This window comes from Eriocheir sinensis, chromosome 51 (genome assembly GCF_024679095.1).
Source record: "Eriocheir sinensis breed Jianghai 21 chromosome 51, ASM2467909v1, whole genome shotgun sequence".
Classification (NCBI taxonomy): domain Eukaryota; kingdom Metazoa; phylum Arthropoda; class Malacostraca; order Decapoda; family Varunidae; genus Eriocheir; species Eriocheir sinensis.
In genome coordinates, this window is record NC_066559.1 from 12574799 (window position 1) to 12599760 (window position 24962).

The 24962-nt window shown below is 40.6% G+C and overlaps 1 protein-coding gene across 1 annotated transcript in view; it reads right to left on the reverse strand.

The window, feature by feature from the left end:
* LOC126982754 (serine/threonine-protein kinase 10-like) overlaps window positions 1-19882 on the reverse strand; it is a 114361-nt gene extending 94479 nt beyond the window's left edge. The window contains 4 exon segments of the mRNA XM_050835082.1: window positions 7432-7566; window positions 7846-8010; window positions 11654-11852; window positions 19699-19882. Coding sequence (XP_050691039.1) covers window positions 7432-7566; window positions 7846-8010; window positions 11654-11806 — 453 coding nt within the window. The 5' untranslated portion in view covers window positions 11807-11852; window positions 19699-19882.
* Between the last annotated feature and the right edge of the window lie 5080 nt (window positions 19883-24962).

Consider the following 24962-nt stretch of genomic DNA (forward strand, 5'->3'; position numbering starts at 1 on the left):
GAAGCCCGTGCCAGATAAACCGTTTTGCTGTTGTTTTGAGACTTACTCCTATAGAATTGCTTTTTTTTTTCCACGCCTATAGCTCCGGTAGGCTTACTTGGTTGGGCCTGATAGCTGGCCCAAGCCTGTCATGGCACAGGCAAGTGTTTATAGTGGTGCCATCTACTCTTGGCTGGTAGCCGTGGATCTGAACCCACATCATCCAGGATGCATTGAAATGCGGGACTGGCACACTAACCACTCAGCCACTGCCTCCCAAATAGAATAGAACTCCTATAGAATTGCTAATAAAGTAAATACATCCTATACTACCGAATAACAGGCCCAATGGTCCAGGGGCTGTATACACAACACACACCTTCCCGACAGGCGCCGTTTGAAACGGCGCACCAATGGCGCATTTTGTTTCACCTGGATCACGATACACAAACATTTTCAAAGGCGCCATTGGCACGCCGAATCACTGAAAGGTGGGATTTCTCTCATAGGGGCCTTTTCACAAGTCAACCAATCACAGCACCCATGACAACTGTGGTTTCAGAAGTGTGAGCTAATCACGCAGCACTGTCTGCAGCTGACAGCCACGGCACTAAGGAGTGGAGAGAACATTCTAGAATCCTAGCACGGCATGGAGGGAGAAAACATGCGGACACAAGTGCGGGTGAGAAGTACAGGAAATCCCCTATATACGAAAGGGTTAGGGACTGAAAAAACCTTTCGTTTATCGATTTTTCGTATATCGAAGCCATTTCCCCCATAGGATTGTTAATAAATAGGGGGGTTAGGGACCAGCGCCAGCAAAAAAAAAAAAAAAAAAAAAACAAGTTAAATATAACTATGCTTAAAAGCAATTTACTACTCACAATACAATGAAACGCAAGGCTCATAAATAATTAAAAACAATTACCATTTCCTGTTCCTTTACTGTTATAGAAATGCATTACATATGTTAGGACAATCCCCTCTAACTCGTCACTACAACTCATCACTTAACATTGCCAATGTTTACTTCCCAAGCTGTGAAAGGCCAGTTTCGACTCTCGTGCCCGAAACACGTGCCAAACAGTACACCACCGCACCACTCAAGCCCCCCAACCCCTCCATCACCCTCACGTTTCCTCACGCTGGCTGGGATGTGTTTCGGATTCGAGTCGAAGCAAGGGGTTCACAAACTGGCAACGCTAAGTGATGAGCGTTGAAGTGGAGGGGACTGGACATGGACACTTGCTGCCTAATCACTGCTTGGTGGTGCTGCTGCTGATGGCTGTGGGGCTAAAGCTGGCTTGAAATAAGCTGTGATTCTCTGCTGAAGTGACTGGGCGCTTGGGAGCCATGATGGAGGCAGATAAAAAACACGAGTGAGCGAGTGTGAGGTTGTTGATGGCGCCACAAGCATCGATATAGACATCGGGTACGAAACAGTGAGCGCGGAAACTGTCTACTTTTCGTATATGCGAAGCATGTCTTTCGTGAACCGAAAATTGTCCTATATTTTTCACTTTCGTATATCCGAATTTTCGTACATCGAGCTTTCGTATATCAGGGATTTCCTGTACCGTATTTGACGGCTTATAAGACGCACTTTTTTTTCCAAAACAATGTCCCTGAAAATCACCCTGCATCTTATAAGGTCAAGGTTCAGCTTTGGATTACTGGCTAGTGAAGTTTTAGTGCAGCAATGGCACTTGGATTAAACTGCAAACCTTTCCGCAAATGTAAACAAGGTGGCGATCACTTTTACAGCAACAACGGCAACTCTTTTCTGAAGTAACAATGTATAACAGTAGTACTTACCACTACTTCATATAAAATGACACCAGTCAGGAAGAAAATTAAGTGACTTAATGCCTGTACCTAAACAAACTTGTGGACGGTTGTACACCAAACCTGACAACACGCGCAAGGCACGCTACATTTCCTTAGTAGACAGGGATCATTGAGGTAAGACAGACCTTTTTCATAAAACTGTTTAACTTTGATTGACTGATAAACACGAACAATATATGGATAATATTGACGAGATATTAAGAAGATAGACTGAGCTATCGGAGCAGTGTGTGTGTGTGTGTGTGTGTGTGTGCATTTACCTAGTTGTAATTTTACAGGGCCTGGGCTTACGCTCGTGTGGTCCCGTCTCCATATCTATAATTATCCAACTTTTCCTTGAAGCTCTGCACACTCTTTGCCAATACTATTTCTTCACTTAGTCTGTTCCAAACCTCTATATTTCTTTGTGGGAAGCTATATTTCTTTATATCTCTTGAGCATCTTCCCTTCCTCAACTTTTTACTATGTCCTCTAGTATTCCTGCTGGAAGGTTCCTCTCTTAGTAGCAATTTCTCATTATCCACTTCTTCCATTTTACTCAATAGCCTATATATTTGTATTAGGTCTCCTCTTTCTCTTCTTTGTTCTAGTGTTGGTAAGTCCATTTCCTTTAGTCTCTTCATATGTCAGTCCCTCCAGTTCTGGAACCATTTTTGTTGCCATCCTTTGTATTCTTTCTAGTTTTTTTATGTGTTTCTTCATATATGGAGACCGCACTGTTTCCACATATTCTAGTTTAGGTCTGATCATAGTAGTAATTAATTTTTTCATCATTTCTTTGTCCATGTAGTGGAATGCTATACCTATATTTCTCACCATGTTATATGTATCACCGAAGATCTGATTTATATGACTTTTTGGTTGCATATAATATTGCATTATTACTCCCAGGTCTCTCTCTTCATTTACTTTCTTTAATATTTCACCATCTCCCATTTTATATGTCCATTTTGGTCTTTCTACACTTTTTCCCATTTCCATAACATGACATTTCTTCACGCTGAATTTCATCTCCCATTTCTGACTCCATTTCCAAATCTTGTTTAGGTCTTCTTGCAGCTCCTTGCAGTCTTCACTGTTTCTTATATGTCTTTGCAGTTTAGCATCATCTGCAAACAGGCTCATGTAGCTGTTTATTCCCTCTGGCATATCATTAATATAGACTAGGAAAAGTACTGGTGCTAAATTGACCCCTGGGGCACTCCACTTTCCACCGTTCTCCATTCCGATCTAGTGTCCTTAACCACTGTTCTCATCTCTCTTCCTCTTAAGTAGCTTTCCATCCAGCACTTCATTTTCCATCTCAATCCTCCTTTATTTTCTAGTTTCCACAGCAGTCTTGAATGTGGAACTTTGTCAAATGCCTTCTTTAAGTCTAGGTAAATGCAATCCACCCATCCATCTCTTTCCTGTAATTTGTCCATCACTCTTGAGTAAAAGCTCAGGAAGTTTGTCACACATGAGCGGCCTTTCCTAAACCCATATTGATTGTTTGTGATTAGATTATGTTCTTCTAGAAATCTCATCCATTGTTCTTTTATTAATTTCTCACATATTTTACATACTACGCTGGTCAGAGACATCGGTCTGCAATTTAGGGCTTTTTCCTTTTTTCCACTTTTGTATATAGGTACCACTTCTGCCCTCTTCCACTCCCTAGGCACTGAGCCAGTTTTTATTGAGCACCTAATGATGTCATATATCGGGCCGACTAATTCATTTCTGCACTCTTTAAGTATAAAACCTGAAACTCCATCCGGTCCCACGGCCTTCCCTTCTTCCAATTCCCCCAATAGTTTTTTTATCTCGTCTTTATCTATTCTGACCTCTTCCATATATACATCTAAGTTGTTTTCTTGTGGTTCATTAAATAATGATTCTTTGGTAAACACTTGCTGGAATTTTTTGTTGAATAATTCCGCCATGCCTTTGGGATCCTCGATCTCTACATTCTCTGCAGTCAGTCTTTCAATTATTTCTCTTGATTTAATTTTTCCATTTATAAATCTATAAAATAGTTTAGGTTGTTCTTTACACTTTTCCACAATATCCTTTTCGTATCGTTTCTCTTCTTCCTTTCTCACTTTCACGTACTCATTTCTCGCTGCCTTAAAGCCTACTTTGTTTCTTTGATTTTTGTTTCTTTTCAATCTTGACCACGCTTTGTCTCTCTTTTCTTTTGCCTTTACACATCTTGCATTAAACCAGTCCTTTTTAGCCCTCTCTCTCGGTCTGTATTTTGATACGAACTTCATAACACCTGTGTTGTATGCCTTCATGAAAATATCATACTTTCCTTGAACTTCGCTTGTACTCATTAACTCTTTCCAATCCATTTCACCAAAAAACTTCTTGAGGTTTTCCACCTCTGCTTTCCTATAGTTTAATCTATCACTTCTATAAGTCATGTCTTGTTCCCTTCCTCCCTCCTTCATTTCCATCTCTATGAGCATGTGATCACTTTTTCCCAGGGGGCAATCATACCTCAATTCATCCTTCACGTGAATTTCTCTTGTCAACATCAAATCCAGTCTTGCCGGTTCGTCGTCTCTTCTATATCTAGTGCTTTCCTTCACCCTTTGTATCATCAAATTTTCCATCATTAAATTTAAGAATCTATTCCCCCATGCCACATCGCTACCATTGCTCTCAAACCTCTCCCAGTCAACCTCTTTGCAATTGAAATTGCCAACTAGTATTACTCCTTTGTTTCCCTTAAGTAATCTCCTCAAACTCTGTAAGGTGTCATCAATCATGTTTTCATATTCTTCTTTACTCCATGATGTTGTTTTTGGTGGTACATATGTTACTGCTATCGTCATCCTTTCTCTATTCTTGTTTTCCAAGCTTACACTCACTATTTCTGCTTTTCCTTCTCCATATTCTATTGATTTTACTAATAACTCTTTATCATTATCACCACTCCTCCTCTGCCTTTGCCCATTCTATCCTTCCTCCATACATTGTATCTTCCATCTAACTCAATTTGGATGTTTTCTTTTAGTTTAGTTTCAGTTAGGCAAACTATCATGGGATCCCTCTCTTTTAGATAATCTTGCAGCTCTATTTTACTAGAGATCAACCCATCTACATCTGTGTACATTATTCTTTTTCCCCTCTCTGTATCTTTCTTATCTAGTTTTCGCTCTCCTTTCTCTTCTCCCTTATGAACCATTTTTTGATTTGATCCCCCGAAATTCTCCAAAAAAATGATTCTTTTTCTTCCTCAGATCTTGCGTTATTTTCTACTTTTGTCTCTGCCAGTAGTTCATTCCATTTCTTCCTTTCTTCTTCATTTCTATTTTTCTTTGTATATATGTATCCTTACATCCTTCCGTTTCTTTTAGTTTAGTTGTTCTATATAATATGTCTTCGGCTGCCTTTTGTGATTTCAGTTTTAACTTGATTGGTCTTGTTTTCCCTTCCATAAATGGACCCATTCTATAAATCTCGTCTACTTCCTCCTCGATACTCTGCCTTTCTGCATCATTTAGGTTCTTGAGCAGGTCTTTGACTGATTTCAGTTCCTCTTTATCCCTTTTTGGTTTATATGTCATATTCTTTTCTTTCATCCCAAAAATAACAACACTTCTTTTTGTGTCCGCTACTTCTCTCACTAATTCTTCATTTTTCTTTAGGGCCTTGACTACCTCTTTCTCCACGTCTTCTTTATCCTCTTTCATTTGCTGTTCTATTACTTATCTTAGGCTTACATTTGCTTTTTCACTCTCCACTCTCCAGGTCTTCACCTCTTCTCTAACTCTTTGTTCTTCTGTTTACCAATTCCTTCGTGTGTGTGTGTGTGTGTGTGTGTGTGTGTGTGTGTGTGTGTGTGTAATAATAGTAATAATAATAATAATAATAATAATAATAATAATATACGGTTTATTCAGGTACGGCAGCCGTCAGGCTGAAAATTTACATTTTAGAAATACATTTTAAGTAAATTTTGCTAACAAGAACAAATACAAAAAGAAGGGGGATGGAAAACGGGGGTCAGATTTGTGTCTGGGAAGGTAGGGGTGGTGAGAGGTGGGGGGTGGGGTGGAGTGCAGTGTGGTGGTGCCGGGGAGGGCGAAGGGGCGGATTCTTTCAGATAGCGACGAGGTCAAGTGAAATGTTAACACTCACTGTTACTTTCATGATCTGAGAACAGGCATGAGTAATATTTCTCATGTTTCAAGGGCCTCCATGCCATTATGCAGTTCAAGAAATATATGTTACAGCCTGTAAAGAGAATAAAATATATAACACTATTATCACCATTATGCGGTCGGCAGTATGGCCGCAACCTAGACAGCAAAAGGTCCCTTTCATTGCTAAACGCTCGCAGCGAGCTTTAGGCGTATTTGCTGGTGGTGCTAAATGCTCGCTGCAAGCTCCACCCGCACTCAAATCTCCCGCACATGAAAGTGTTCCAACACTAATTCTCAAAACACAGGATTGCCAATTGAGTGGGTTCTTCGCTAAATTTGGTGGAAAATCATATCAGCCCAGCGCAGCAAATCTACAGACGAGTAACTGGTGGATGTTCATGCCCAATATAGCGGCATTTTTGCATAGCTTCACCTATCAACTGACTGATTCTTTGACCAAATAGTTGTAAATATTGCAGTTGGCAATACTCCCTTTCCAGAATCTGAAGGAGAGATGTCCGGAGTCCCCTTAATATGGCTGATCATCCCGCACGCACCGACGTAAGTGTTAACATTCAACACTCTGAACGTGCATGTAAGTTTGCAAGAGAGGCATACATAACCGACTCCTATAGATCTGGACCTTCTTTCCAATGGTGTTTTTGTTTTTTAGCCGTGATGAATAGTTTTTGAGATACAGAGGTTAAAAGAGACCCCCCATTGGGCTGCCTGACTGCGCCTGAGGGGATAGTCGCATCCCGTCCTGCGTGCAAGGAAAGGGTTAAAGCCCACAGCAGGAGTCATACGATCTGACTGACGAGTGAGGGAGACAAAAACTGCCTTTATTTATGCCTCGTGCTCAAAGCCACGCCAGTGGAGAGGGTTGTTAATTACTTAATTTGGGAAAGAGTGAGGAAACATGTTCAACCAAAAAATGACACCATTGGCATGAATATAACTATTTAAAAGTAATATTTTTGTTCAAATGGATGCCAATGGCATGAAAGTGCACTTTGGCCCTAAAAATATATACACGCCATTGGCATCCAAGTGAACGAGAAGGTTAATTAATATAAGCCTGCTAATTTTCTCGGTGGTGGACAGCTTCAAGGCTAGTTTAATAATCATAATCAGCGATCTTGTAAATTAACAAAACAACTATTTGCATTATTACCGATATTTTTAACTCACAATCGACTATAATTGACAGTATTTGTTATTACTGCCTGCATATTATTGACACTGACGACTGTTTCCTATGTGTAGGCTAGCATACAGTATCCACGAAATTGCACACACCGTGTGAGCAAAAAAAAGAAAAAATGCTCTTCCAACTGAAAGCTAGTCAACCATTCCACTTTTTACAAATCTTGTTTAGGTTCCAGGTGCAAACTCTGAATGAATATATACTAAAAATGAGATCTCTGAGATGAATATATGAAAAGAATGCAATGTTTGCAATACATACCTTATGAGAGTGGATATAGGCTAGGGCTTCAACAAGATATTTACAAACATAAGCAATTTGGGGTTCAGTGAGAGGTCGATAAAGATCAGCCATTACAGAATCCATAGCCCCTCCATCACAATATTCCAGGTACATCTGAAAATGGTTGCATGGTCAGTGAAGAGTATTACATTCCCATCATTAATGTTAAGAAATGATAAAGGATATCTGAATGATAAAATTATTGGCAAGATTATTTTGAAAGGTATTCTGCATCGATAAACAAAATAAGTTTGCATGATAAACAAAATATATTTGCACAAAATTAAATTTAAAATTAATTATACTAAATTAAAATAAATATTTCTGGTAGATACAGCGAGATAAAATAGTTATATACAAAGAAAATTCCATTGCATATTAATACCAACATACCCAAAGTTTCCCATCATAATGGTATGCTTCTAGTAATTCTACAACATTCTTGTGCTTGCATTCAGCGAGAATATCAATCTCTATCATAAATGTCTCGAGATCCTCTTCCTCCTCCAGTGCAACTTGCTTGAGGGCTGCAAGTTGCTTAGTTTCTTTGTGTAAAGCCTGAAAAAAATTTCAATATAAAACATTATACATAATAATGACCTAAAAATCATTGTTATACAAGGATGCAAATTCAAAGTTGTAAATTAACTTCACCAATAATCTTTCCACTACTATTAATCCCTAAGAGCTCAGCATACCTTTACATCCCATATACAGTAAACCCTCAATATAACAAACTAATTAGGGAGGAACGTAGTCCCTTAATGCCGAAAGTCCGTTATAAGCGGCAAAAAAAAAAAAAAAATAAATAAAAAAATAAAAAAATAATGCCAACGAACAAAATAAACGTAGGTATATAAATTTTTTTGTGTATGTTGTGTGCACATTATCTGTATAGCCGCATAGCACACTTGGCGATGGACTGCGAGGCACTGAGCCTGCCCGGTTGGTAGTGGGGCCCTGCGAGGGGGCCGTATTGTTACGGGAATGGGCAAAATTTTACAAGAGCGGTAAATACTGGCAGAGGATTTTTTTTTTTTCGGTGTTATGAAATAATCCGATTACTATTTCTGTCGCAAATCATAAATGATTGACTTTTCAATGCCTGTTGTAAACCTGTCACAGCCTGCAGCTGCAGCCGCAAAATAACTCACAGAGAAAGATGTTCAACTTGCTTACTGATCATTTGTTTCACTCACCGTTCACAAAGACCACAAATGGACAAACTAGAACAAAACAAGACAAATTAATGTTTTCCCTGCCATGTATTTCCCCAAGGCGCATGCGTGGTGGACAGCAGGGCGACTTATTTCTGCGAGGAGATATTTCTCGCAACACCGGCCAGCCGCCGCAAATGTCACGTCCAACACTGTGTATTTCCTCACCCCACACCGAGTGCCGAATAACTTTACAAACCAAACATAACTTACCGTAACCTACATAACTGGAGGCTTAGCCCCCCTACCCCCTAAAGCTTTATCAGTGCTGACATTCACAAACACTTGGCTATTTTCAGCTATTTTTGATATACATTTACCACCTGGATTGATGCATACGACTAGCTTGTGGTATAAATACATTCTTCATTTGAATGGAAACCACAAGAGGGAAAATATTTCATCAGGTGGCTTGAATAAGACTACGGTAACCGAAGGATGGGGCAGCAGATAAAGGGAGGAGGGCGAGGTGGCCAGCAGACGCTATTATAGTTACCGAAAGCGGGTGGTTCAAAAACTATTCTTGGTCGGTCCCCATGGATTTCTGACTGTCTGACCTTGTCCATTATATCCGAAATCCGTTATAAGCGGGTCTGTTATATCGAGGGTTTACTGTACTTATCCTGGTCACCGAAAATCAGTTTTTCATACATTGTTCCGTATGACTCAAAATGATCCTTGAACTGAAAAAAAATATATATAAAAAATTAAAAATTAAAAAAAATAAAGTTCAAAATCTCCATTTTTAAATGTCCTGCTGGGCCTTTAAACTTGGCTCGCTAGGCGATGCTGCCAGACGTACAATTTTTTATTGTCGTTTAACGATCTTTTTATACCTATAAATGATCATCTATTCCGACTCAAGTTCCTCGTTTTCTTCCTCTATTTGATGATCAAATACACAATCAGGGTCATAATCAATATCATCAATGCTGATGTCACTGTCCTGGTCACCAATATTTTCCTTAAGACATAATTGCTCATCAATCTCAGCGAGAGTTAGAGAGCGGTGACGCCTCCCTGCCACTGTGATTCAGAGACAAGTGATGGCCGGGGACGGGTTACGTAAGCAGCAGCGCGTGTGCAGTGAGAGGGGGTTTGGGGTGGGAGGGCTTACGTGTGTGTTCAAATGGCAGGAAGCTGTGCTGATATGTGCTAGACAGTTCCAGAAAAATAATTCATGTAGCTAGAAGGCATTTCCAAGCAGTAGAAGGCAGGGAAGTGACGAACGTACTTATACGTGACTGACCAAAGGAAGTAACCTCTGATTTCACGTACTTGTCCATGACTGACCACTTACGGGTTAAATCAATCTGATAAAATCAAGTCTTTATAAGTAACATTGAAATAAAAATCTTTAGACTTCAAACTGTACAAAGATGTTTGTGACGTATCAAGTAATTAAGACTTTTCCTCCACTTTTACAAAGTCACTGGAATATCTGATAATCAACAGACAGACTATAACAAAATTACTGCATAATAAGTCTATAACTCCTCTACTCATTATTTTAAAGCAGTTAGTTCAGCACCCTACAAATACTCATGTTATTCAGAAACATGCCACCATCTCTCTCTCTCTCTCTCTCTCTGTATATTGTGCTTATAGATAATTACCTGTGATGCTAGAGCTTGCATCACATAGAAAAAGGCAGCAATTGTACATTACCTAAGCTCTGTCCATATCAGAAAGTTATTGTAACTCTATAAGGCATCTAAAATCAGCCACAAAAATTTGAAGCACTGCTTAATTGTCTACGCACAACAGAAAAAGGAAATAAGACTTTGTGGAGGCCATATACATCTACAAACTCCAAAATTCCACAGCAATGTTGCATCTCTTTTTATCTTCTATCGATGTTTTCATGCCGACTGCTTTTCTGAACTTGCTAAATGTATGCCTGCCCCCCCTCCTACAGCCCCACTGTACCCGACTTTCTACTCTTGCTCATCCCTATCCTGTCCAAATCCCTCATGCAAAAGTTAACCAGAATCTTTATTCTTTCATCCCTGACACTGGGATTCATTTTCATGTTTTGGGCAAGAGCTAATAATTTATTTCATAACCAGAATCTTCAGTCTTTCATCCCTGACACTGGGATTCATTTTCATGTTTGGGCAAGAGCTAATAATTTACTTCATATTTTTCTTGTGATTCCCCAATATCAGTTTTTACATTTCTGTTTATATCATCACAAAATAGAGATTCTAAGCTTTCATTTGGTATATAATTATCTATTTTTTGTTTGATAAGGAGAGCATTTTCAAGTAAGCATAAAACATATGTGTGTCTGGGTCATTGCATCCACTGTTGATCAATGCATCCAGAATCAGTGTTTTAAATTTTTATCATGGAGCATAAAGGTTAACCACCAGAAGTTGAAAAATATATTGGCAGAAACTTTGTGGTGAGGACCCCAGTTAAGTGAGATTTTAACCCAGTAGCAGCGGGGATCATGTTTCTTAATGGTCCCTCTAAGCGAGAAAAATGAGAAAAAATCATCCCTCATACAAACCATTTCATAATATATATCAAAGCATTTGTGATCAGTTTATGTATCATCTATTTTGGGGGGTTTATATCATGGCACAAATTTGGCCCATCGCTCCTACACGGTAAAGCCACAAATTTGGCCCATTGCTGCTACTGGGTTAATGACTATATATTTGAAAGAAGTCTATAAAAATTACAGTAGAAGTTCCGTAAATTATAGTACAGTTTATAGTAAGTACAGCTGATGAATAATGCTACTTATGATATTATCTGCTGCTTCAAGGTAACAAGAATGCTTTATTAGGTACAGTTTCTGTAAAATCACTCTCAGTGTTTTTTGTAGGTCTAAAGGATTTTTTGAGGGGCATGACAAACATTCACAGAAATTCTCTATTTGCAAGCTGTCTGCGTACCCTAACCCCCTTGCATAAGGAGGGACAGGTGTACTTATTTAAGGATTCCAAAATGAGGAGACCATCAAGCTGCCATACCTTGTACACCTTGCCATAGGCTCCATCTCCAAGCTCCCCAATAATCTCCCAGAATTCTTCAGGGCTGTCCAGACGAACATTGTGAAAATGTTTTTTCTTCTTGGCTGAAGATCCACTCTTGAATATATCTATGAACTTTGAGATGAGTGGCATGGTTCCTGGAACTCTTGTGGTCACATTATACACTCTTAATTTTCACCTGCAAGAGAAAGAAACATTAATACTACTCTTAAATAAATGACAAAAGACTTAAACATGAGATAATGGACTAATAATACTCTATCCTTTCTCCTTGGAGTGGTTGGTGGCATATCTGACTACAATCCCATTGGGCCCAACTTCAAATCCTGGCGCCCTACAGCAATAGCCCCTCACAGTATTATTGCAGCAGCTTCTATTGGCGACCATTTAACTCCTTCACCACCGACGTCGGCGTCCGATGGCATCACCGTATGGAAAGGGTTAGTCCTCTTCTAAACCTCTTCCATTTCCTCTTAATCCTCTTTTATGCCTCTTAAGAGGAAATGGAAGAGGATTAAGAGAAATTTAGAGGAGGATTGAGAGGTTTAGAAGAGGATTAACCCTCTTCCATTTCCTCTTGACCCTTTCCATACTGTGACGCCGACGTCTGTGTCACGGATGGAAAGGGTTAAAGGAAAAAGCATCATAGTTGAACGAAACATTCACAGAAGGTAAGAAGATGCAGTGGAGGTGACACTGGCCACTCATATAGCTGACGTGTCTTTTGTTTACAGCCTCCCTGCCAAAACAACCCCAGCAACGACTTGGTGTGCATTTGGCAGACGTCGTCATCTTAAGGGGCTATTACACTGGGAAAATTCTTCGTGGATCTTCAGTCAAACCACGATTTCCGCTGCTGTGGTTCTCGTATTTCCGTGGTTTTCTGACGTGTCCATGATCTTCCAAAGCTACGGTAGATTTCACCTGAGAAAGACGGTATTACTCATCAGCAGCAGCAGTAATAACAAGAAACAAATGAGAATCATGCCAGCGGAAATCATGGTTTGACTGAGGATCCACGGAGAATTTGCCCAGTGTAATAGCCCCTTTAGCAAAACTTTGTAGCTCCATTGCATTAAGCTGTACAACGTTGCATAGCTAAAGGGTCACCTGAACAGAATGGTGGGGTGAGGCGAGCGCATGAGGACAGGGCCAGGTACAGTAGAATCTCGTTTATCCGGCATTCAAAACAACAGCAAATATCTGGGGCCCAAATAAACAAAAATTCTTAAACTTTTTGCTAAAGTTAGGGCTGACTGAAGATCCGGACGGCATGTGGGTGATCTTCCGCCACTCAGCGATGACTTGAAAACTCAGCGTGTTTCGATGGGGGTTGGAACCAAGTCCGCCCTAGGTCCTTGGGCTCACCACACCCACACACTAACCACTCAGTCACTGCTTCCCAAGAGTTTCATTTAAAGTTGAAGGGTCGGAGCTGCCGTTGAGGAGGCAAAGGCGCCTTGTGGCGAGTCAATGAAGGATGGAATGGAGAACGACTGTCTCCTAGCTAACAATGACATGAAATACAACCTCAAAACTTGGCTTTGAGTGAAATACATCATATCAAGAGTACCGTATTTGACGGCTTATAAGACGCATTTTTTTTTTTTTTTTTTTTTAATGTCCCTGAAAATCACCCTGCATCTTATAAGATCAAGGTTCAGCTTTGGGTCATGGGCTAGTAAAGTTTTAGTGCAGCAATAGCACTTAAATCAAACTGCAAACCTCTCCGCAAACGTAAACAAGGTGGCAATTGCTTTTACAGCAACAACGGCAACTCTTTTCTGAAGTAACAATGTATAACAGTAGTACTTACCACTACTTCATATAAAATGACACCAGTCAGGAAAAAACTTAAGTGACTTAATGCCTGTACCTAAACAAACTTGTGGACGGTTGTACACCAAACCTGACAACATGCGCAAGACACGCTACATTTCCTTAGTAGACAGGGATCATTGAGGTAAGACAGACCTTCTTCATAAAACTGTAACTTTGTTTGACTGATAAACACAAACAATACATGGATAATATTGACAAAATATTGAGAAGATAGGTTATTATTCGATATTTACAAGTGCCTGTTTCTCCATTTTGCACTTATCTTTTAACACACTGGATGTTTTCCTCAAATCATTGTAGCTATGGCAAGAGAGAGAGAGAGAGAGAGAGAGAGAGAGAGAGAGAGAGAGAGAGAGAGAGAGAGAGAGAGAGAGAGAGAGAAAACAGGTAGTTTTGAAGCCACAGTTGAAGGCGGCTGCCTTACGATTGGCTGACAGTTCTGAAAACACGCTTGTGATTCGCTAGGAGTCCGATGACATCGTAGCCGACGCCCACCCTATCAGCGGCTTCACTGCCGGTGTCACAATGGCCGTTTTCGTCCAACCAGGAGTGAGTTCACGGTTATCCGTAAGCTGGTGTCACACAGTGATTTTTTTTTCCCACCACGTTGGTGCCACCTACGGCAACAAGCATCTCCAATTTTTCCAGGTGTGCGTCACACACAGCCAAGGAAGGTTGCTGTATCCACATCTACAATGTAAACAAAGCACTTGCCCTGTATCAACATGGTGTCATCTGCTAAAGTAAGGACTGTCGTGGCTTGTGCTGCCATTACCTAAGTTAAGGACTTGTTTCAGCAGTTAATAAGGTTCAGAGTATTCCACTTTCAGACTCCACAATGAAACGTCGATCTGTGGTAGTCGGAAGATCTGAAGGATCAGCTACTTACAATGCTCAGGGTAGCACCCTGGTTTGGTTTGCAGTTCGATGAAACCACTGACATTGCAAATGTTGCTCAACTTTTAGCTTACTGCCACTTTCCTAACAGTCACTCCAAGAAAATAGAGGAACATTTCCTATTCTGTTTACCACTAGGTGTGCAGACAACAGCAGAGGGAATATTCGCCAAGATAAATGAGTTTATGGTCAAGAATGATCTGAGCTGGAACAAATGTGCTTGTATTACCACAGATGGGGCTGCAGCAATGGTTGGAAGTAAGAAAGGTGTTGTCAAGAAAATTAAGGATGTTGCTCCCAGCTGCTATTCAATTCACTGTATATTACATCGGGAGGCACTGGCTGCCAAGAATCTCCTGTCAAATGTGGGGAAAAATGATTTTGACGAAATCATCAATGATGTGGTAAAGATAGTGAATAATATCCATGCAAGGGCAAAAAAGAGTCGCATGCTTGAGCAGCTTTGCAGGGAAATGGATGCAGAATTTTCTAAGCTTCTTCTTCATGCAGAAGTTCGTTGGTTGTCTTGTGGCAAGGTGTTGAACAGATTTCTAACACTAAGACAAGAAGTGTGCGTATTTCTGACTGAAGAAGACGAAAGGGCTGTCAAGCTCCAGGACAACTACTGGATTGCCAGATTATCATACATGGCTTCCATCTTTGAGAAGATGAATCAGTTAAACCTATCCCTCCAAGGCTTTGATGGGGATATTTTTGATGTCACTGGTAGAATTGAAGCTTTCAAGTTAAAGATTGGGTTATGGAAAAGAAAAGTTGAAACTAAGGACTTCGGTAGTTTCAGCTCCCTTGATCACTTTTTGAAAGAGTGCAACTGGAAAGTGCTATCTCCTTCACTAGAAGAAAATATTAAGGATTTTGTAATTTTTCATCTGGACAATCTGGAGAAGAAATTTTGTCTGTATTTCCCTGATGAAGAGGCAACAGCACTCAAAGAATGTATGTGAGTTGTGAACCCCTTTGTCTCAGCTAATACCAGATCAGCCAATCTGGAATCACTGACACCTACTTAGCTAAAACTGTCCACTGATTTTGCACAGAAGTCTTCATATCGTGACTTCTCCTACTATGGAGATTTCTGGTGCTCACTTTTAGGAATTCCAGACTACGAAGAACTTGCACGAATGGCCATGACTTATCTAGGGCGAATACCAACAACTTATCTGGCAGAAAGAGGCTTCTCTAATCTGATGGATATTAAAACAAAAAAAGTGAAACCAGCTACAAGATGTGGATTCTCTGATGAGGGGGCACTAGAGTGAAATAAAACCTCGCTTTGAAATGATTGTTGCAACAATGCAGCAGCAAACCAGTCACTGAATGTAAATCCTTTTCATTAGCTATGCTGCTATTTTATAAAGCGTATGTATATAATGTGATGTTCCATTTGCATATTTTTTCAAACCATTTAGAAATGATGTGTACATCTAAAAGTAGAAATGCAATATGTATCACAACTATCTTATTTTATTACATATCTACCACCTATATCACAGTTATGTAGGACCGAGTAGCTATTTTTTATGTCTAAAATAGACACCTAATACTTAAAACGTGATTTTCGAAGCTAGGGGTACATGGATTTCTCAAAGCTCCTGGAAGGGTGCATGAACTGTTCTACATTATTCACCCCACATTTTCGTAATTTGTTTTTTGATTACTGTTATAAATTTAAGTTAGTGTGATGCAGAATTTTCTCAGAAAGACAATGGTGGTCTCAATTTTTCTAATAATGAATGGTGGGGTCAGGAAACTGGGTGGAAATGAGGTGCGTTAAGTCATCAGTTTTGGATCAACTGGGCACACTCGCAGCTGCCCCAGCAGGCTGCTGGCATCACTCATCAAAACGCAGAGAGATAGGGGATGCATGCTCTAGTCTAGTATGTAACTCTGAGGAGTGAATGAGGGTCTGCTTTGTAGCAAGTAGGCTATTCTATGAACCCATTCTGAAGATCATAACACATCAGATAAAACTAAACGTTAGTATTTTTCCCCATCTGTATCTATGAAACTAATGAATGTAGTAGTCACACATACTGTTGTCCCAAACTCTTCCTTGTATCACTGCACAAGCACCTGCAATAGATATGCACAAAATCTACTTCCTCAGGGGAGATGTGAAATTTCTGCAGAGCTGAGAAAGCCCAGAATCTACTCAAGGACTCAAATGAAAGCATGAGCTTTGTGGAAGTAGGCTAGTCTGTAAACCTACTCTATAGGTCACAATACATCAGATAAACTATACATTGATAGTTATTCCCCATCTGCATTTATGAAACTAATTAACATAAGTCATGGATACGGTTTTCCAATGTTAGAATAAGTGAAAAATTATGTAAGAGGAAGTGTGCATCCAACACATACTTGTAGCAACACAAGCATGTTTTCAGACTTGACAATTATGTAAAAAAGTCAAGCTTTTCTCACTTCGTCAAACAGTCTTTTACCCGCTTTTTTTCTTTTTCTTTTAATTCTTTCTCCTATCACCAAACAAACACCTCCTGTAGATATGTATAAAATCTCTATATGTCTGCTGAAGAACACCATGACCAATCTTGTATAAATTTCTATGAAACAGAGACCAGGCCTGCAATCCTGACTGCAGTGTATGCAAATGCTTCCTTCAGTTCATTTTGGCCTGTAAACAAAAGTGAAAGTGTATGGAGGGCCTAACAGGGGACTTCACTTCCTTGTATTTCCACGTTTGTCCCATTAGGTTACCTTGCCACCTGCGGCTGTGCAGGTTCCCAAAGGTATTTCCTGACTTATCACACGATTTGATCTCTACATTCTTTCCTACGATTTTCTGGTAGGTTTGACGGTTTGCAAAAGACATTTACTGTTTATTGTTGATGAGGCTCTGCTTCTAGCGCAATGCAGGGCCATCAACACTATAATGATATTAGAATCTAAATTTTTTTTTATCTTCAATGCACATGTTTGTAACGTCATATGATGAGGTATATATCAGGCCCCACTCCACTTCCAGCGAAGCACTCTGCAAGGCCAACAACAATATAATGATGTTAGCATCTACAAAAAATGATCAATGCACGTTTGTAATGTCGTAGGATTTAGTAAATGAGTGAGCCTTCAGTGCTTTCTTGAAGGTTACTGTGTCATTTCACTAATCTTGGCATTATCATGGTCACTTAGCCACATTTCAGTTAGCATTAAAATATCAAGATCTTTTCCTTAATAGTTATCACAAATATCCAATGTTTTATTTCCAACTCACTGAACATTTAGCATACACAGTATCTTTGAGTCCTGAATACTAGTAGCCATGATCAGTTATGTTACGAACTCTCTGAATTTGCCTGAAAAACTACATAACACTAGTCATTCACCGAGTGATTAATTTCAGGCTTCTTGTGCCTCATACAATTTATGCATTTCTTTTCAGCCATGGTGCAATCCTTTGATTTACCCAACTGATTTATGATCTCTGGCACATTTGTAGAATCGTATATGACATAAGAAGAGCAGATGGTTAACCCAGTAGCAGGAACGGGCCAAATTTGTGGCTTTACCGTGTAGCAGCGACGGGCCAAATTTGTGCCATGATTTTAACCCCCCCAAAATAGATGATACATAAACTGATCACAAATACTTTCATATATATATATATATATATATATATATATATATATATATATATATATATATATATATATATATATATATATATATATATATATATATATATATATATATATATGAAATAGTTTGTGTGAGTGATGATTTTCCTCATTTTTCTCGCTTAGAGGGACCATTAAGAAACATGATCCCCGCTGCTACCGGGTTAAATAAGAAATGAGATAGGGAAGGGTGTATAAAGGAATCCTTAACCATGTTGCATGAGCACATAGTACATCACATAGTACCAAGGTATACCTCACAATGAGATGGGTGTACTTCTGGAACAATATCCATTAATCTTGATACCTGACAGTTTCTACAGTACAGAAAATATTCCATTCTCTACGGCCAATTTCAGTTATAAGTCCCCAAACCAAACACAAAACACTATGAACATGTCTACTGTGGAGCTTTGTGTTCATAGAGTAGGTAAGATTTTTGAGGGTACAACGAGAAATCTTTGTTTTTGGTGGTGCATCGAAAACCTACTAATCATTATAGAAAGTACTGTTCGGTTCAGGCTGTCTTCTTTTCTTCTCTTTTGATGTTTTGTTTACTGGGGTAGCATCTTTGTGTTTTCTGTTTTCTTTTTTAATTTCTGTACGTGTATATTTCTTTGTTTTTGATGGTGCATTGAAAACCTAAACATTATGGAAAGTACTGCTTGGTTCGGGCTGTTAGTTTATCTTCTTTTTTTCTCTATTGATGTTTTGTTTACTGGGGTAGCGTTTTTGTGTTTTCTGTTTTTTTTTAAACCCATCCGCTGCAATTGGCACGGATTTGGCTTTCAATAGTAGCCCAGTAACATATACTCCCAGGTCTTTCTCTGCCTCTGTGGTGGATAGTGGAGTGTTTCTCATGTGGTGTTGGTGTGCTGGATATCCTCTCCCAAGGTGCAGGACTTCACATTTTTCTTCACTGAATTGTAGCAGCCACTTTTTGTTCCATTCCTGTAGCTTGGTGAGGTCTGACTGTAGGAAATCCGCAGTCAAGGGGTTAATTTTTGTATGTGTATATTTCTTTACCTGTCTTCTTTTCTTCTGCTATACCATAATTTCTTTACAGGAGAAGCATTGTTGAAAGTGTTATTCCAAGGACAATGTGTTGGGCTCTGGACTCAGCTCATCAGCCACGGCACAGCAACAGGCAATCTAGGTTGGTATTCTCATGCGTTTCTGCCTCTAACATTTACTATTTCCAGAGGCAAAAAAGAAAATTGATCGGGTTTTAGTGTTCCCAAAGGGTCATGGTATATACAAATCAAACTACCACCCAGGCTCATAAAAGCACCCCTGGAATAGCCTAAAACTCCTACGAAAACCGTGTCATATATGTGTACCAGCAAGGTTTCAGAATATGGGCCTAATAGCTAGTCTGTCAAAACTCTGTAAATACGAAGGTGACCCGAGACAATGTACAGATCAAACTACCACCAGGCTCATAAAAGCACCCCTGGAATAGCCTAAAACTCCTATGAAAACCGTGTCATATATGTGTAATAGCAAGGTTTCAGAATATGGGCCTAATAGCTAGTCTGTCAAATCCGTGTAAATACGAGGGTGACCCGATGAGACACTGTCAACACGTCCACACCCTCACGAGTCTCCCCTCCAGCCCCAACTCACCCTTATATTCCAGGAACTATATGCTTCGATAACACCTGTACCGCACTCTTCGATATCCGCGAGAAAAGTTTGTTCTTCCGTGGTAGTAATCGTCCAGCGGGGTGCCCTCAGACCGCCATGTTGTGCCTCGCCACCACACCTCGCAGGCTCGCGCGCTAGGCGGGGCGGCGCCGCGAGTGTTGCTCCCCCCCCCCTCCCCCCCCGCCAAAAAGGAAGGCTAGATGGATAGATCACTAATATTATGGTAGATAGGGAGTGAGGGAATAATACGAGTTTAACTGAGTGTTAGATTAGAAAAAAGATATATAAAGTACGTCGCACACACACACACACACACACACACACACACGTACAGCTATAACCATTCGAATGTAGCTCGCTTCCTGTTTATCACTAACTAGGGAAACACACACACACACACACACACACACACCATTTCGTAGTTCAGTCGGTAAAGCTCCGCGCTGCCAGGCTTCACGGCCTGACAGTAGGTATAGCGGTTCGAGCCCCGTTCAGGGCGGGATTTTTCAGCTGACAAGGAGTGGCGTACTGTTCCCCCATTGAGCAAGGGGGATGGGGTGTGTGGTGTGTGAGGTCCCAGCAGTACCCATAGATCGCCTATAACGAGCCCTGATCTAGTCGGGAGGGTATATCAATCAGTCAATCTGTGGGGGCATACGCCAGGGGGTGCATTGTCTCGCCCACCCTACGACGCCAAGCCCGTGGGTCCCTCCGGATGAGTCTCGATCCATGCAGGCCCCGTTCCCAATCCCAACCCGAGTACCTCCCGGCAGGATCTGTCGACTTGCTCAAGCCACAAACTCCGTGGGCGTCCCCTTGGCCTCCTCCACTCAGGGTTGTCCCTTACAGAGTCAACCCGATGAGCAGGATCAGCTTCAGGGTAACGTGCCACGAGCCCGTATAGCCGGAGTTGGCGTTGACGGACTATGCAGGTAATATATGTCGAATCAGTCTCACGGAGTAGTCGCTGGTTTGACAAAGTCATTCCAGCGATATCCCATAATTCTGCGTAGACATTTAATTGTATTACCAAAGGCATCAATTCGCCTCTCCAAGTCCCCATAGAGAGCTGTGGCTGGTCGCTATTGATGTACTACAAAGACTACCTCTTAAAAAATGATCCAGTTCAGGGCCTGGATGATTTACATGATTATGTCACTGAATTCAGAATGTGGAGATCACGTTGATCTTCTGTCCCTAAAAGTTCCTTGCCAAAGTCTGTACTTGTTACATAAATAAAAAAAAGCAGTGCTCACAAAATTATCCTGTTACGAAGAAATTATTACTTATTTATGCCACTTTGCCCATTTCATCTGCTACAGCTGAACAAAGTTTTTGTTACACTTAAGCCCCAGATACACTGCCGAATTTTGGTTCACGAATGTGCGCGAATATGCAAGTCATCCTGTGTCGTGGACAAGTTCGGCATCTTTCTTGCCTGTTCTTGGCCATTCGGGGACATGTCTGCGTCCACCGCGCGACTTTTGACAGTTGGTCACGACCGCCACGAAAAGCCCCAAATACATTGCCGAATTATGGCCACGAACTTGTCGCCGAATCAGTTCGTGAAAAAATTCGGCGACCGGTTCGCCGACATGACCAAGATTCTTATGATTCGTGGCCATTCGGCGACATATCGGCGAACGCTCAAGACAATTCGGGGACAATTCGGAGACATGTCGCCGACTATTCGGCGTCCATGTCGCCGAGTTCAAAATCTGAAATTTGAACTTTTTTTTTGTCGCGGAATAATTGGCGACAAGTCTCCGAATTGTCTTCGTATGTCCCCGAAGTGTCGGCGACATGTCGGGGACAATTCTCCGACAGTGCCAAGACTTCTGACAGCTGATCATCTGATGCCCATGTGGCATATACAAGCACGGGAATCCGGGGTACACACTTCTTCACCGGCAGCTGAAGAGCCCACCTCGTCTCTCGCAACTTGTTCCTGGGGAATGGCGAGAAGGCGATTAAATCGTTCCACTCGACCCTCTGCGGAACTCAAGAGCTATGGTAGACCCCAAGAATATCCACGCCTACCTCATGGACTACTACAACACCCGGGGAGCAGTGGCCTGGCAGGACATAATTGTGAGCGAGTAAATACCGTGTGTGATAATGTGTGGTAATCAATGGTGGGCACCGATCACTTTTTTGCTGTTCCGATCCCCGATCATCCGATCAGTTTGGGCAGCTGATCCGATTCCGATCATCCGATCATTTTTTTAAGTACTGCTGTTCCAATCACCATTCAGATCATCCGATCGTTTAAACTTATAATAATTACTATTTTTTTTTTCAATAATAATTACATGAACCACCTATTTTATTTTATAAGTAATAATTTCAAATAGTAATAACTTAATCATTTGCTTATAAATATCATTATTTTTCCTCTTTCTTTTGGTATGTATGTAGGACATGGTAAAGAAAAAATGTTATCTTAACTTCTTATTTTAGGCATTTATTTAAGTCTACTCTTTTATTCAATTTCTGAAAGTATGAAAAAGGAATTATGTTCGCTATTTTAACTTTTGTTTGAAGTTGATTTAGATTTTTGACAAACATTTTTCAACTTTTTAATATTTTATCATCGATATCTAGGAAATATTTTTTACTATTCTATAAAATAAACGAGTGATAGTGATTATTAATCTCCTATCCTTCCTGATGAAATAGCTTTCTGAATAAAAGATATTGGTCCATAAATAAATTAGTTACAAGAAGAACATAAGCAATAAGGTTTTGATTTTAAGTGAGCCGGTGTTGTGTCATCTGCCATCCACGTATCCTAAGACATCCCATCCTGATCTGCGCATGCGCGGAACCCGATGTTTACAAACACAGTGTTGATATCGTAGTTTGTCCAGGCAAGATGGCGGCAAGACAGCATGGCAGCTTTTATGGGAAAATGGCCAAATTCAAGAATGACATGGACCCCATAATTCAGATAGCCTACCATTAAATGGAGATAATTCGAGAAACATGACCATCAATCAGAAGAGAGTGTAGGTTATCTCATTTATCACATATACTGATATACAAGGGGTGTTGGTTATCTCATTTATCACATTTACCGACATACAAGGGGTGTAGGTTATCTCATTTATCACATTTACCGACATACAAGGGGTGCAGGTTATCTCATTTATCACATTTACTGACATACAAGGTTTCAGGTTACCTCATTTATCACATTTACCAACATACAAGGGGTGTAGGTTATCTCATTTTTCACATTTACTGACATAGGTTATCTCATTTTTCACATTTACTGACATACAAGGGTAGGCGGTGGCTGAGTGATTAGCGTGCGGGGCCAGCATTCATCACGCCATGGACAATGTCGATTCGAATCCCCACGCTACCACCTGGGATTTTTTAGTCACCGCCGAGTGGCTTAAGACTACCCACAGGCTGTCCAGAAGACCACCTATCATCCCGGATTCTAGAAGAAACCGTACAAGCGAATCAAAAATGAGTTCCAGGGGGCAGCATGAGCCAAGCATAACTAGCGCCACTATAAAAATTGCCTGCGCCATGACGGGCTTGGGCCGACCACCAGGCCCCTGAAGAAAGCCTTCCGTCGCTATAGGCTGAGATGTAAACAAAAAAAAGTTACCACATTTATCACATTTACCGACATACAAGGGGTGTAGGTGTGTGCGTGTGTGTGTGTGTGTGTGTGTGTGTGTGTGTGTGTGTGTGATTTTCAATAGTCTTAATAGTAAAGTATAAACTATTTTTATATTCCAGTCAAATTTCATTTATATATTTATGGATGAGAGAGAGAGAGAGAGAGAGAGAGAGAGAGAGAGAGAGAGAGAGAGAGAGAGAGAGAGAGAGAGAGAGGATGGGGCACACCCTGACCTCTGGGAGTGACCTCCCTCAGGGGTGCGGGGATAAAGACATATCACACACCTCACTCACGGGGAAAAGGGATTGGGATTATAATTATCATTCATTCACATACTTCAATATCTAGCTAATTATAGGTGTGTGTGTGTGTGTGTGTGTGTGTGTGTGTGTGTGTGTGTGTGTGTGTGTGTGAGTCTAATATATATATATATATATATATATATATATATATATATATATATATATATATATATATATATATATATATATATACAAACACACATATATACATATACACCCACAGACACCCACCCACACCCACACCCGCATATACGAGCGCACGAGCGCGCAAAAGTTTCTCGATCATGTTTTCCATCCAGCTGGGATGGAAAGCATGAGAAACTTCCCAACTGTTTCTCAGGACCGCCCACACCAGGAAAGTTTGTATGAAAACTCAGCTTTGACATTTCGTAGGTGTTAATGAGGCTCGTGAAAGGATCTCCACCTGTCAGATTATAGCTGCAGGCTGATGGGAGCTGGAATGGCTTTTCTGTGCCTGGTATCGATTCGTTGTATTTTGGGAGCCGCCGTTCGTAATAGTTCTTCAAAATCAGTGGTTGACCTTCCAAGAAAATTATTAATTAATTAAACCCTGCTCCATTAACTCTCGGCTCCGCCAAAAGTAAGTCATTCTGTAATGCTCAACTTTCTATAAACTACCGCACCCATACGCGTTTCCTTGTCTTCTTGCTCTCCAGTGAGTGCAATAATAAGTAAAACACAGAGGCCATTGCAGCAGTCTCGGCACACACCGACATCCTGAGAACAACCCTGAGGTGTGGACAGGAAACACTATTTCCCAGTGGTCTGGCTCCACACAGGTCCTCACTCGTCACCACCACTATACCCCGTGCTGCCGCCCCGCCCCGTCCCGAGCCCGCGCGCAATCCTGTCGCATCCTGTCGTCGCACGATGTCGCCGCAGCGCGCTGCCGCCGCCGCGCACATTTCGCGACAGTCATTTTTTTTATATATGAGCCAGATCGAAACATAAAAGCGTTTTATCCATATGTTTCCACAAATCGAATAAATTTTAAGACAATCATTGTGGGTTTTTTCCATCCGTTTTTGATAAAGGACATATAAACAAGTTAAACAAACTCAATATTTATTGGAATTTGGTCAAATTATGATTACAGATTCATAATGTGCAATTTCATAATATCATAGACTCCAACATTAGTCCTATATACAGAGCATTATGAGAGCATTTGACTTATTTCTTCCTGTTCCGCGGCTAGCATTAGCATGTCATCTTCCATCGCTGCCTGTATTTTCGAGGGAAAATAATGCTCGACCAGCACATCCCGTTCTCCCCACAACTCA